A 15,641-nucleotide genomic window follows, 5' to 3' on the forward strand; every position below is an offset into this window, starting at 1 on the left:
CCAGAGAGACTTGGATGTTAGTCCCTCTGCAGCCATTCAAGTTACTGCTTGACTTCTGCAGTCCATTACCTCTCAATCTGATATAATTCCCAAGCAGCTGTTGTAAGAATGACTGGGGTGGGGGGCATAATCCTCATGTCTGCAGCTGTGAACTTCTTAGAAAATGGGTGGGATAGGAAAGCAATGGCAAAGATTACCAAAAAAAAAGCTAGCACTAGTCAGTGACAAAGCTAGAGGGTGTGCAAAGCACTAAGTTTTGCAGGGAGCCTCACTGCAACATGCAAGCAGCCCCTTCCCTTCAAAGCCATTCAGGGTCGTGAGAGCAAAATGGAGGCATTGCCTCCATTTTGCTCTCGTGGCCCTGAATGGCTCCGAAGGGGAAGGGCTACTTGCATGCCACAGTGAGGCTCCCTGCTAAGTGCTTTGCTACAGTGAGGCTCCCTGCTAAGTGCCTGCTAAGGCTCCCTGCTAAGTGTTCCCTCTAGCTATGCCACTGGCTCTAGTCATTTCCCAAAGGACTTTGGAAGGGGAACAGAATCCCTATGCCTTGAGGTCATTTGCACATGTAGCAATTATCTTTTTCAGTAGTCACACTTCCCTGATACTTTCCTGGTCATTAAATAGAAGTGTGAAGTCTGCTTCTTTTTCTCTGAATGATGTCCCCATACAGATTAGGGGACTGAGTTTCTATAGGTGTCAAATCACACATCACATTTTTAGGTGTATATACAAAATGGCTGAAAAGTTGTGCATGAAACAAATACAGAATTGCAAATGGGTATCAGACACACTAATTAGGGAGCTGGAATCAGTGGTGTAGCTAGAGGGGGTGCAAAGTACTAAGTTTTGCAAGCAGCCTCTCCGCCTCCCCTTCAGAGCCATCCACCTCTGTTTTGCTCCCCTGATCCGGAATGACTTTGAAGGGGAAGGGAGGGGCCACTCGCACGGAACATTCAGGTGCCTGCAAAACATAGTGCTTTGCACCCCCTCCAGCTACGCCACTGACTGGAATTGAGAGTGTACACCTCATAAGTGTACACCTTATAAGTGTACACCTGGTAGTGTATACCCAGGTTTGTTGCTGTGTAATGTCTGAAATGACCCATTTGTGTCAAGGTCAGTGTGACAAGTGTCTACGTACATTCCCCAAACAGCTCAGATTTATAACAAGTCTTAGGCATTATCTAATGCAGTGGTTCTCCAACTTTTAGCATCAGGACCCACTTTTTAGAATGAGAATCTTTCAGGACCCACAGGAAGTGATGTCATGACCAGAAGTGACATCAAACAGTAAAATTTTTAACAATCCTAGGCTGCAATCCTACCCACACTTACTTAGGAATAAGTCCCATTTATGATCATTGTTAAAAGCATATACATAGTAAACTGCTAAAAGTACAGCCTAGTGGTCCTGACCCACAGTTTGAGAAACACTGATCTAATGTATGTGAACCAAGAGCCAACATTAAAATGCTGATAACATGAGCAAATTGCTTTTTTCTTTCAACAATGCAAAAGATTTAACTTTTATCTCTATTCTTGAGACATTTGTCCATTTGGCAGAACTAAACTGTCTGAACATAAGAATATAAGAACAGCCCCACTGGATCAGGCCATAGGCCCAAGTAGTCCAGCTTCCTGTATCTCACAGCGGCCCACCAAATGTCCCAGGGAGCACACCAGATAACAAGAGACCTGCATCCTGGTGCGCTCCCTTGCATCTGGCATTCTGACATAGCCCATTTCTAAAATCAGGAGGTTGCACATAATGGATTTTTCCTCCAGAAACTTGTCCAATCCCCTTTTAAAGGCATCCAGGCCAGATGCCGTCACCACATCCTGTGGCAAGAAGTTCCACACACCAACCACATGCTGAATAAAGAAATATTTTCTTTTGTTTGTCCTATCTCTCCCAACACTCAATTTTAGTGGATGCCCCCTGGTTCTGGTGTTATGTGAGAGTGTAAAGAGCATCTCTCTATCCACTCTGTCCATCCCCTGCATAATTTTGTATGTCTCAATCATGTCCCCCCTCAGGCACCTCTTTTCTAGGCTGAAGAGGCCCAAACGCCTTAGCCTTTCGTCATAAGGAAGGTGCCCCAGCCCCGTAATCATCTTAGTCGCTCACTTTTGCACCTTTTCCGTTTCCACTATATCCTTTTTGAGGTGTGGTGACCAGAACTGGACACAATACTGCAGGTGTGTCCTTACCATCGATTTGTACAACGGCATTATAATTTAGCCGTTTTGTTCTCAATACCTTTTCTAATGATCCCAAGCATAGAATTGGCCTTCTTCACTGCAGCCGCACTTTGGGTCAACATTTCCATCGACTTGTCCACCACTACCCCAAGATCTCTCTCCTGATCTGTCACAGATAGCTCAGAACCCATCAGCCTATATGTGAAGTTTTGATTTTTTGCCCCAGTGTGCATGACTTTACACTTACTTACATTGAAACGCATCTGAAAATATGCTACCAATCATGCAACCTTTGTAAATCCAAATGTATTTTCTTTTTAGGGCACTGATCATCCCTGTACAGCCAACAACCCAGAAAGCTGCTCCACTTCTCTTTCACCCCAGGACTTCATCAACTTGTTCCGATTTTGAACTTCAGAGTAATTTCACTGTATATTTCAGTACTCTGATGGGACGCTTTATACCGCTGAGGAGACTTGCTCAACCTGTATATAGTGTGTAAATATTACTGTGTGGAGCTGCTGAGACAAGAGGACACCAGGATTTTAGGAGGCAAAGGGTGTCATTCAGTGGCATTGAACTCTACAAGACTAATGGCCGTCTAATCGGACTGATGTTATGTGTAAAGGCAGCACACTGTAAATACAACATTTTTTAAGAATTGAAGTGCAAGCTACGGGGGAGGGGGGAGCGAGCCCTAGTTCCGCTTAGGAAATTTGCTCTTAGAAATTTGCTTAGGAATTTGCTCTTTGTCCATTTAAAATGTCTCTTGGGCTTCAAAGCATGGAGAATTAAACCATATGATTAGGCTAAAGCTGTTGAACTACTTCCCAGTCTGGGTTTTGTTTACAGTAGATATTTATACCTAAGACATTTTTAGAAATTCTTCTTATGAGGATAAGTCCCTTTTTCCTGTTAAAAACAGAAACACACAACATGTACACACCACACCATCTTCTACCTCTGAAAAGCTTTCCAACCAACCCAGTATGCAATGTGAAGTGTTTGTACTTTATATTCAAAGATTTAAAGGGGAAATGTTGTTCATGCTTGATTTCTATATTAGTTGGCTTGCTTCTTGTGGTATTTGAATATCTGGGCTCTAGAAAAGGTAGAAATGATCTAGCACAATTCTTGGCCTTTGGTTGATGGGGTCAATGAAAGATCAAATTTTGATCTAAAAGAAAAGCTGCCAGTGGTGTAGCTAGAGGGGGTGCCTCCATTTTGCTGTAGCGTCCTACAGTGGCTCCAAAGGGGAGGGGAAGAGGCCGCTCACACGGCGTGTTGAGGTGCCTGCAAAACTTAGTGCTTTGCACCCCCTCTAGCTATGCCACTGAAACTGATGATAAAGCTCAGTCCTTTTTGCATGTTGCTCACTGTCCCCGTTCTCAGATGTAGTAGTAGCAGGTTAATTATAGGAAAATATAAATGTGCTGTAGTTCATGTGGCAAAAGCCATATCACGACTTCGTAAAAAGATGTATGCCTTCTGTTCTAAGGTTAGCTCTTATGCACTCGGACACAGCACATACAATGAGTTATGTAAGAGCCCACCTCTCCTTCCCCCATTAATCCCCAGATCAAGTTTTAAAAATATTTGTCTTTTAAAAAAAAAATAGAGAATGACAAACATAGAAGAAAATAGAGAATGACAAACATATAAAGACATAAAAGTTGGTTTTCCATGCTCCCAACATGAGCAGCATCAGTGTTTATAACTCTAGAATTTGGCTGCTATGCGTATGGAAGAAATTCCTGTTTGCCCTTACTCTTGTTCTGCTAACTGTTTATATAAAGCTCAGGTGCCTTGCAAAGGCCAAATTTAGAAAGTGGTCTGGCAGGAAGGATGATTTATTATTGCAGTACAAAACATTTTCTTCATGGGTTAGCTTTAATTTTCAGATATTTGGATTTGTTGAAAGCAAAGTTAATTTGCATCGTCTTGGAGTGTGTGATGTATCTATCAAAGACTCTGTTCAGGCAACCTCATAGGAAGCTGCTTTGTACTGAATCAGACCAATGGCCCATCTAAGACTAGTTCCATATTGTCCACCTAACCTGGCAGCAGCTTTCCAGGTTTTCAATAGGTTTTTTTTTTTTAATCTTCTGCCCTACCTGTGTCAAGGAATGACAGCCCAGGATCGTCGGTGGCCCCTGATTAAATGCAACAATTTTGCCTTTACCACCCTCTTAAATGTTAACAGCAGATACTATTGCAGAGAAATGTATTTGACAAGTACCTTTTGTTTTGGTGCATTCACAGGATGCTTTCTTTAGGAACTGCATGTGCCCACTGAGATTTGATTCCTCCTCCCCTCACATAAGCCTCACAGTTCCATAAACCGGTGTGGTCCCTCACATGACTTTCCAGTAAATGGGGACTAAAGACAAGACAAAATTGATTAAAACCCACTTCTGCCCAGCTAACAAGTGTACACATTTGATCCCTGTTGCATATATGCAACATTGGGCAGAAATGGCTTAAATTATCCAAAGAACAAAAAGGCCAGGTAGTCCTATGTCTCATTATATCTTATATTGCTTTTGGTGCTAATTTGCCTAAATGGAAGAAATATCCCACATAGGCATGGCCTGTATAACACAAGTGAACATATGCAGCTGACTTCCACTAGTCTGAGCATTGGTCCATCTTGCTTATTATTGTCTGTGTTGACTAATGGTGGTTCTCAAGGGTTTCAGACGGAAACCAGATCTGTCCTGATCCTATCTGGAGATGCCAGCGACTGACAGCCCAATCCTAAGCATGTCTACTCAGAAGTAAGTCCCATTAGAGTCAATGGAGCTTACTCCCAGGAAAGTGTGGATAGGATTGGGCTGTGAATTTGCACAGGGACTTTCTGCACATAAAGCAGGTGTTCTACCACTTACACAGAGCCCGTCCCCAAAATGAAAGTTGTGCTGCAGCCAGGTGGATTGTGAAGGTTTGAGTAAGGTTGGTGTATGGCCAAGTGAGAAATAGGATTTTTAGAAAGTGGACAGAAGAGATAGTATTTCACTGTGATAACCTGGTGGAAGTCTTGTTACGGTGAATTAAAGTTGTTTTCAATGCAGTGAAACAAGTCTGTTCCCTGGGTTTGTCCACACAGGAATTGTATAGAAAATCCATAGAGTTGTTTTACCCCTAGGATCGCTCATAGTGTGCTTTTGATCAACGCTTGAAAAGATTATGGAGAGAAAGAAAGAAAGAAGAATGTTTTGTTTCTGAAGGCAACAAGGCAGGGCTTTGACATAACTGCAATTCAGACCTATGGCCAAATTCTACCGGGCATTTATGACAGTGGAACATGCATTCTGCCATCGTAAATGACTCTGGGGTGCCATAAAAGGTGTGTTGCAGTCGTGCAGATCCACCAGTACAAACTGCCAGCGGCTCCATGTGCCTGTCACAGACTGATCTAGCCCATGTCGAAGCGGGTAAGGTGCCAGCGAGGGTAAGTCATGGGAGGTTCAGGGTGGGAAGAGTGCAGCAAGTTCAGAGGCAGGAGTGGATTTCAGTGGTGGCATATACAGTAACCAATACCCCTTTCCCAGCCTGGACCCACCGTCTGCCTCTCCTGACTCATGCCAGCAAAATAGCTGGCATAGGTCCAAGGACACCCCTGATGGCCAGGCAGCTTACAGAGAGGTAAGTAAAACTATTTTTACTTACCTCTCCCAAGCTGTCTGGTGGCCCTCCCCCCATCTTTGCATACAGTCGGCATGGCTGCATGGGGGACAGGATTGGGCTCATAGACTGGTTTTAGCCTTCTTTCTAGGAAACGGGGAATTGTCGTAAAGGGGAGGTGTTCAGGATCCTTAACACAACTCTCCCCATCCTTACCAAACTACAATTTCCAGTATTACTTGAAGGAAGCTGCAACAGTTACACTGCTATACCTGTAGTGCAGATTCGAGGTACTTTAGGAACTGCCCAGAAATAGAAGACAGTATTGTTTGGGAAGTTATAAGAAGAGTCTGGACATAAGGGAAGATATTTTTGGATGGTTGGGTTTTGTGTGTGCAACAGTGAGAGTCTGTGTGAAGCCATTTTTGTTCACTCTAAGAAGCTAATTTCAAAAACTAGTCACACTACCCTTGTGTAGTCACACTACTCTTTGTTACTCTTGTGGCCCTGTTAAACATTTCTTGTATTCAAACCAGCTCTTGGAAACAAATTCCTAGTGAGTACCGCTGGTTTACTCTGCCATATTACTTTATAATGTTTTCATTTTATACAATGTGTGAGCTTATGACTATAGAAATGCTTTCACTGTTCCAGCCGTCGTTTCAATGCAAAAAATAAAGTTTTGTCGGCACTTTGTACATAGAAAGATTATGAACTTTCTTTAAGCTTTGGAATCTGGATCTTGTTCACTAATAGTCCAGCTTGCAACACGCTTCTACCTGAGTACAAGGTCCAACAGTTGTAATACATTTTCTATCACATATCTGCATCTAATATGTGGTTAAAATCTTCCTTGCTTGGAGAGATAATGAAGACAACTATGTTAGCCAGGGTGAAAGAGCTCCCTTTGGGGTAGTTTGGCTATCTGCAGTGGCGTAGCTAGAGGGGGTGCAAAGCACTAAGTTTTGCAGTGAGCCTCACTGGTGCATGCAAGGGGTCCCTACCCCTCCCTTTCGGAGCCATTCCAGGCAATGGGAGCAAAACATAGGCATACACCTGGCTCTGACTGGGAGGGAGAGAGTCTGTTTGCATGCCGCAGGGAAGCTCATTGCAAAACGTAGTGCTTTACATCCCTAGAGCTACACCACTGACTATCTGTAGGACTCCTTGCCTGCCTAAAATGGAATTGGTTGCTAAGGAAAGTGTTTTGGGGATTGCAGCCTGTCTGTTCTTGTATTTACATAACTGTGGGTGCAATTCTAACCAACTTTAGCACTGAGGTATGGGCAATGCAACTCCAAGGTAAGGGAACAAACATTGCCTTACCTTGAGGAGGCCTCCGTGACTGCCCCCCAACTGCAGGATGTAGCACATGCCCCATTGGCACAGCTATGTCAGAGCTGGAAAGTTGGTTCAGATTTGGGTCTGTAATGCCTTTAGCACAATGAACTCTCTTCTTGAATGTACCTAGATAGTTAACTAAGGTTTTCTACATGCCAAATTCTTGACCCCAGATAGACCAGAAACCTTCCAAGCGCACCAGTGTCTCTAATAAATCTGTCAGGATGTTCTTGGGCTTGAAATCATCCATTCACTATATAGGGGAGGGCTATGCAGAGCAAGTCTCTGAAGAACCTGTTTCATGGCTCATTTTTTAAGAGTCCAGCACGTTGCCAAAAGAAAGACGAGAAATGTATTTAATTAAATCTACTCCTCGTGCTAGCTGATTTGTTGGCAAAAACAATGGTGTGCTTAAATGTGATGCCTTTATGACTTCTCGTGTCATTCGCTGTTGGCAGAGAAGTTTGGCTCTTTTTGAGACTTAACATTCTGGAATGTTGCCGCTGACATATGCAGTGCAAAGGTACTGACAGGCTCGTTTTTATTCTTTGACCCCTTTTACGTGTACAATTGTAAAGCCCCTTTCTAATAAGAAGTAACAAGAAGAACTTGCTTGACTCTGATTCTGCAGTACAAGTCCTTTGTACTCTGTAATTAGGACCTAACTTGACTTCCAACAAGCTTAGCAAAATTCTCCTGTTCCTGGATTTTCTCCACTTCCATAGCTTCATACGCTAGGGGTATTCAGTATTCCTCAGAGGCGCATCTCTGCAAGCCATAAAATAATGTGGTATGAGGAAAGGCTATTGGGGTAATTCACCTTTAGATGATGGCAGAGAAACCCAAATACTTCTCCTGGGTGTGGAGGATGCAGCAAGTAAAATGGCAGCTTTGGTGACTACTTCCCAAATTTCTCTCTGGGGACCCATCAACAATGTTTCTGTTAGGCATACCTGTTAGCTTCCCCTCTCTAACCTGGAAGTCCCATAATGTTTTGCCTGCAGTGTCATTTCCATTCATTTTTATCACTGCTCAACTCCTGGGTCCAGATGCCAGGTTTGCAGAGCTGCAACGTCTGTCAAGCAAGAATGACAGAGGCCCTCTCAGTACCTTGCCTTAAAGGAATGAAAATCACTCCGTTCAAAATTGTGATGTATGCGTTGTCCAGGAACTGTGGTGGAAGGGAGAGGCATCCGTTTTGCCCTAGAGCTAGCTCTGTCCTTTTCCTCTCATGTTCCCTCTGACAGAAAAAATGTCATGTTTTGTTCTACATGATGCTAGCAGACCAGCTCCAGAATGAATATTTCATTTCTGTTCTTCCCTCAAAGTCACAAACGCTTCTTCTTTAAAAAAGCAGTAATAATATATACCTGCCCTTTATATGTATAAAGAGAAAGCTTATTTGTCTGAGAGATTTTTTTTAAGTTGACATAGTTCAGTGGGATTGTTCTAAGGTGATAAGCATACCTTGGTATGTATTAACACCTCTTATGTGTAATATGTAATACTGTGTGATGAAAAATCCTTCCATATATTTTTTGTACATTCTTTTTTCTGCATGTTTAACCCTCTGACATTTACAGCTGTTTGGTACAAGAGGCGATATAATTTTATTTTGTAAACTGTTTTTGACACTGAATTACAAATAAAATGTTCAGAAACTATTCGGTACTGCTACTTCCATTGCTTCAGTTGGCTCCAGCGTTCCTGGCTTAACACTGTCCCTTAAAGGTTGTCCCTCCATCCTGCTGTCCCAGATTCCGGGACAACACAGATTTTTTTCTGTCCAGTTCTGGCAAGGCTGAGTTGGGAGGATGAAGCTCTGGCAAGTACTCTGGGCAGACAGAGAAGATAGAGTCCAGTTCCAGATCTGGAAACAAGGGTGTTCCGAAAGAGCCCTAGCTCATAAGAACATAAGGACAGCCCCATTGGATCAGGCCATAGGCCCATCTAGTCCAGCTTCCTGTATCTCACAGTGGCCCACCAAATGCCCCAGGGAGCACACCAGATAACAAGAGACCTGCAAGGCCTCCTGGGAATTGTAGTTAAGAACATAAGAACAGCCCCACTGGATCAGGCCATAGGCCCATCTAGTCCAGCTTCCTGTATCTCACAGCGGCCCACCAAATGCCCCAGGGAGCACACCAGATAACAAGAGACCTGCAAGGCCTCCTGGGAATTGTAGTTAAGAACATAAGAACAGCCCCACTGGATCAGGCCATAGGCCCATCTAGTCCAGCTTCCTGTATCTCACAGCGGCCCACCAAATGCCCCAGGGAGCACACCAGATAACAAGAGATCTGCAAGGCCTCCTGGGAATTGTAGTTAAGAACATAAGAACAGCCCCACTGGATCAGGCCATAGGCCCATCTAGTCCAGCTTCCTGTATCTCACAGCGGCCCACCAAATGCCCCAGGGAGCACACCAGAGACCTGCAAGGCCTCCTGGGAATTGTAGTTAAGAACATAAGAACAGCCCCACTGGATCAGGCCATAGGCCCATCTAGTCCAGCTTCCTGTATCTCACAGCGGCCCACCAAATGCCCCAGGGAGCATACCAGATAACAAGAGACCTGCATCCTGGTGCCCTCCCAGCTCCCTCCAAGGCTCCATCAGTTGAGAAGTGGAGAGCCTTAAAGAGACAACCTTTGGTCCTGGAGCCAATCACCCCACTGACTCTCTGTCAGTTCCTGCCTGATATGCTGCCTGCATTTGGTGTGGGCACCAGGGAGTGCAAGGCCCCTGGCATGAAAGCTCTACTGGAAGAATCTGACTCTGGTGACACTGTTTCTGAGGGGTCACAGCAGAGCCAGCCCAAAATCTCCTGATGCTCAAGTTGTCATGCCAAATGCTGCCCCCTTACCCAATTATGTACCAGCTTCTACACCCCCCGCCCCACTCACCAATGTCCTAGCTCAGAACTCTCCTCCCCTCCCTCTCCGTCCCATTCTTCCTTTTCCAAACCAGGGAGTGGAAGGAGAAGGAGTAGTAGCAGAGCAGATAGGTGTACAGAGATGGGTGCACCCCACCAATCAGCTACCTGAGGCAACCGCTTCACTTGGCACCATGGATGGGCCAGCCCTGGGTTACAGCCCTTAAGCTCCAAAGGTCCTAGCTGCCACCTGCTCCCTTACTCTGTTTGGCTCTTCCTCTGAGCTAGAGCCAAATCCTATGCATGTCTACTCAGAAGTAAATCCCATTGTGTTTAGTGGGGTTTACTCTCAGGAAAGTGTGTATAGGATTACAGCCTCAGAGTCCCTGAAGTCACACAAGGTGAGAGTTATAGCATATTACATTAAACACATGGCAGGGCCCAGCTTGTGTATGTTTTTCCAATTTAACTATCCAGAAAGCGAAGCAAGGATGGGGAGGGGGGTGATCTAACCCATTGCTCTCTTATGATCTTGGTTCAGGTCAGAGTGTCCCACCGCTTCTACTTGCCCAAACAGGGAAATTCCCCTTGGTACAAATTGTTACTTTCTTCCCAAGGCAAATAGCTGCAGGGTGTGATAAGTTAGTTTCACTCCACATGTATTTTTTCTATGTGTTTAATGAGATGTGCAGCTTGGGCCCGAGTCATTGTTCTATACCCCCTCTCTCATCTTTATCCACTTTTCAGGTGTGCCATTTCTATAGAAAGAGAACTTTAAAAATTAAAAAAATAAAAACAGTCAAATGAGTGCAAAGTATCAGCAATCCAAATCATCATTATCCATTTTAAATCAAATCAAAGCCAGGGCTTCACATGTCATGTTTTCTTTTGACATTGTGCTATTTCAGTAATTAGGAAATTGACACTGCTGAAGCCAGGAATTTCTCAATTAATTATTTTTTTTCCATGGGTGAAAAAAAATGCAATGTGTTCATTTACATGGTATTCCAGGATTTAGATAGCCAACGTTCTTGAAGTGGTAGCTGAATCTGTTTCCAATACTTTGTTGTCAAGATCTGTGCAATTGTCAACAGGTTTGCCACCAAGACTCTATATACAACACAAAGGGACCAGTCACTTATATCTATTTCTACCCTCATTCCTTAGCAATAATTCTCTCCTCAAGGGAATATGGGATGTGTAGATCCATGCGGGAAACCACCCCTATGAAAATTCTCAGTACTCCACATACTGTGAGTCTGTGAGACTCACAAAGAGAGTCTGGTCCAACAAGAAGCTGACGGAACTGTGAGTCTCACAAAGAGAGTCTGGTCCAACAAGAAGCTGATGGAAGATCCAGGTCTACAGAGCTTGCGTCCTGAGTACACTTCTGTACTGCAGCGAGTCATGGACTCTTCACTCACAACAGGAAACTGAACGCTTTCCACATGCACTGCCTCCAACGCATTCTCGGCATCACCTGGCAAGACAAAGTTCCAAACAACACAGTCCTGGAACATGCTGGAATCCCTAGCATGTACGCACTGCTGAAACAGAGACGCCTGCGTTGGCTCGGTCATGTCGTGAGAATGGATGATGGCCGGATCCCAAAGGATCTCCTCTATGGAGAACTCGTGCAAGGAAAGCGCCCTACAGGTAGACCACAGTTGCGATACGGCCTAAGGAGTGGACCTCAACAGGTGGGAAACTCTGGCCTCTGAGCGGCCCGCTTGGAGGCAGGCTGTGCAGCATGGCCTTTCCCAGTTAGAAGAGACACTTGGCCAACAGTCTGAGGCAAAGAGGCAAAGAAGGAAAGCCCATAGCCAGGGAGACAGACCAGGGACAGACTGCACTTGCTCCCAGTGTGGAAGGGATTGTCACTCCCGAATTGGCCTTTTCAACCACACTAGACGCTGTTCCAGAACCACCTTTCAGAGCGCGATACCATAGTCTTTCGAGACTGAAGGTTGCCAACATTCATTCCACATACTAAAATCCTCATGATTCTTTCAGGGACACCATGACTGCTAAAGTGGTATAAAACTGATGTTTGTAGTGTAGGTGTGATGTGTGAAGATTATATGTCTGACCATGCAACATAGAATGGTAACACATATCCCAGTCCTACTCAGCGTGCCTTTCTGCTTTCCTGATTTGAAGCACACCTTCACATGCAATTCAAATAATATAGGTAGATTACCTTTATCTGACCATCCAAAATCTGTCCCAAAATCTGGATATTTTTGTCCAAGACTTGTTTTCTGTAGTGTGAACACTAAAAGGTCTTGTGCTTATTCCCACACACAGTGCAGACACAGACTGCAAGTTCTATTCTCTGCCCTGTGGTGTGTCCTCATACAGACTGTTGAAAAATGTCAAAGAGGCCAGCAGACACCAAATGGGTAGCAGTGAAAAGAGCACCAGTGAGGGAGCACTTCAGCTTAACCATCCTTTGCCATGTGATTACACGATTACAGGCCAGGAAGAGAATACGTGTGGGCATGTTGCTTATTGCTGGGGGGCAGACATATTGTCCAAACTGACCCCTGATCATTCCATGATCCTGAGTGCTCTGCTGTTGGGTCTTTGGGTCCTCACTTTAAATTAGATACATTTTGCTGCCTGTTGCCTCAAGCCAATTTTCTTGCAAATTAAATGGTTCTTCCGCCCAAACAGGCAGCTGAATGGGGATGAATGACAACCTACAATCTTTCTTTCACCGCAAACCTCATATTTATAATCTCTCTATTTTTAACCCAGTGGTGGAATTCAGGGTTAATACTAGTTTAGAGAAGAGTCTAGACAGTTGTGACAGGGGAGGGGGGGAGAGAGAGAGAGAGCAGGAAATGTCCTACTTGGTAGAACAAGCACAGGTGGTACTCTTCTCTTCTAGGCAACCACTTGGGAAAAGCACGGTTGACTTCAGATATTGGCAGCACACCAAAAGAATGTATCCAGAACCTTTGTACTAAAGAGAAGTCTTTTGAGCAAGGGGCATTACTCTAGAGTTGTTGCCAAAACGTGGTGTTTCCACAAAGCACAGCGGGATTTCTCATGCTCTCTCACATGCAGAAAAAAACACATACACTTCTCTTTTTTTGTTTTGCCCACAAGTTAAATTCCCTTACTTTGGACCCAGTGGGAAAGTTCTATTTTTATTATTTTCTGGTAACTGAAGCATCCAAAGATAATTTTCATGTAGCCAAAATGAGTCTGTGGGCCCAATCCGACCCAATTTTCCAGATCTGTGCCATTGGAGTGTGTGCTGCATCCTGTGGTGGTGGGGGCAGTCATGGAGGCCTCAATAAGGTAAGGGAATGTTTGTTCCCTTACTTCAGGTTTGCAGTGAGGTTGCATCGATGCTGGAAAGTTGGATAGGATTGGGCCCCCAAACAGCCCAATGTTAGTGACTGATCTGGGATAGGTCTGTTCCAAAAATAAATGAAAGATCAAGATTGATTGGTGGCATTATTCATTAGCCGTAATGGTGCTCCCTATAGCTGGCTGTTAACCTAAATTTGCATACAGTTTTCTTTGTTGACTGAGTACATTTCTCTCATTACCCTATTGAATATCATTATATGTGAATTTCAAGTGTATTTCCTTGTGGGGTTACCAATTGCCAACACTCTGCTTAAACTAGCCACCTATTACACGTTTTTATTATAATCAGGGCAACCGCTTTGTCCCCGTGGCAACAAGGATATTTAACGTTATGTTCGTCTCTCAACTATTGTTTGGTGTTCCTATTTGGATTGGAGCTGTCAATCATTCATTGGAGAGAATACAAGCTAAATTTTTCAGGAAAATACTGGGTCTTCCCAACTGTGTGCCGTATGCTGCAATTTGTCTGGAAACTGGTCAAATGTTAATTGAAACAAGAGCGTGGCTTAGGACAGTTAAATATTGGCTCCAAATACATTATCATTTAGATCCATGGAGCCTTCTCCACCAATTGCTCCTAGAAACCAGTGCCTCAAAGTTGCTAACTATTGTGGAACAAAAGATTAGAGCCATGGGTCTAGATCTGGATTCCTTGTGCTTACCCCCCAAGCGGAAGCATGTTGGCAAATTAAGCAAAGATTTTTGGATGTAGAGCGTTAAAATCTATATTTTATGGCAAATAGGGTCATCTCCCCCTTAAACCTGATGGTGGTTGTAAAACACAGGAAGATGGCTGCATTCTTATTTCTAACTAGCCCCGAGGAATGTCGTGTTTTCTCAGTTGCTAGATGGGCAGCGCAATCTTAACCTGTGCTGGAACAGGGAGGCCAGCAGGCATGCCCCGTATTCAACAAGAGTTTTGGACTGCAAGCGACTCAGCCCAGGGCAAGGAAAAACGCTTCCCCTTACCCCGGGGAGAGCCGCTGCAGCCCCAATGGGTCTACTCAGATCTGCGCCATCTCAAGAGATGTCCACCTTTGGGCCAAGCAACACATTATGATTACTTCACCATTATGCAGGCAGGCTTAACAATTGTTTTAAAAGCAGCAGCACTGGACCTCAACCTCTGTAAATTGGGCTTGCAATGAGGGATTGGTTGGGATGCAACCCTAGCACCTTGCCATAGACCCATCCAGACTGGAGGGCCCTGAAACTGCTATTTGGGGGCGGGGGGCGGAGAGGAAAGCTTCCATTGGAATTCATACCCTCCTTCAACTCTCTGAGAAGTTGGTTATCCCTCTGGCCCAGTGGTTTCCAAACTTTTTAACACCAGGACCCACTTTTCAAAACGACACCCTATAGGGAAATGACACTCACTCACCTAGGTTTACGAGACTTTTAAAAAAGGAGATCTAGAAAGAAATCATTTATTTATTTACAAGCAATAATTCCAAAAAAGATGCTCCCTATTTTTGCACATGCTTGCAAACCATAGGAGCTCAGTTTGCAAGGAGCTGAGCTCTTTGCAGGGCAATCAGCAGCTATGTGATTTTTGAATAGGCTGCTATGAGACCCACCAAAAGTCAGTTTGCAACCTCCTGGTAGGTCCCAACCCACAGTTTGAGAACCACTGCTCTAGCCCTTAACATGAACAAGCAGTAGGTTCTGCCCCCCATCCCAGTTCAAAAGCTAATAGCTCTCTCTGCTGGTCAAAATTAAAACTGCATTCTAGGAGACAAAACTCTTATTCACTCTCATGCAAAACAAACAAGGTATATTGCAACTTTAAATTAAAATATTCTAATATTCATGAATCATCCAGTTCATGATGTAGTTTTGATATGACTTTCAATACTCCATGAATTGCTTCTATTCTGGTCTTGCTCAACAGGAACGGAAATGTCCACAGCCAATAAATGTGTTACAGCGACCTTGCTATCAATCTGTCTGAGAACATTTGACTATTAATGAAAATGCCATTTGGCCTTTGCACTGACTGTTGCCTGTTTTTAGATGCTACAGTGACAGCCAATTTACCCATTCCAATAAAGGCAGGCTGATCATCTGGGTTATCCCAGTCTACCCCACAGAGCCAAACACCTGTTTAGAACTCAATTGGAATCATATTCAGTATTATGATTTTATCAAGTATATTTTTAGTATCAAATCAAGATACCTCTCCTTTCTTTCCAGACTATAAAAAGACAAGTTTTCTAAAA

The 15,641-nt window shown here is 44.1% G+C and overlaps 1 protein-coding gene across 2 annotated transcripts in view; it reads left to right on the plus strand.

The window, feature by feature from the left end:
- The window catches only part of FBXO32 (F-box protein 32), a 29,759-nt gene extending 23,227 nt beyond the window's left edge, over positions 1-6,532 (plus strand). For both annotated transcript variants that reach the window (XM_066623906.1, XM_066623908.1), the window contains exon 9: positions 2,524-6,532. In XM_066623906.1, coding sequence (XP_066480003.1) covers positions 2,524-2,613 — 90 coding nt within the window. In that variant the 3' untranslated portion in view covers positions 2,614-6,532. The remainder of the gene's footprint in view (positions 1-2,523) is intronic.
- The last annotated feature ends 9,109 nt before the right edge of the window (positions 6,533-15,641 follow it).

This window comes from Tiliqua scincoides, chromosome 4 (genome assembly GCF_035046505.1).
Source record: "Tiliqua scincoides isolate rTilSci1 chromosome 4, rTilSci1.hap2, whole genome shotgun sequence".
NCBI lineage: Eukaryota > Metazoa > Chordata > Lepidosauria > Squamata > Scincidae > Tiliqua > Tiliqua scincoides.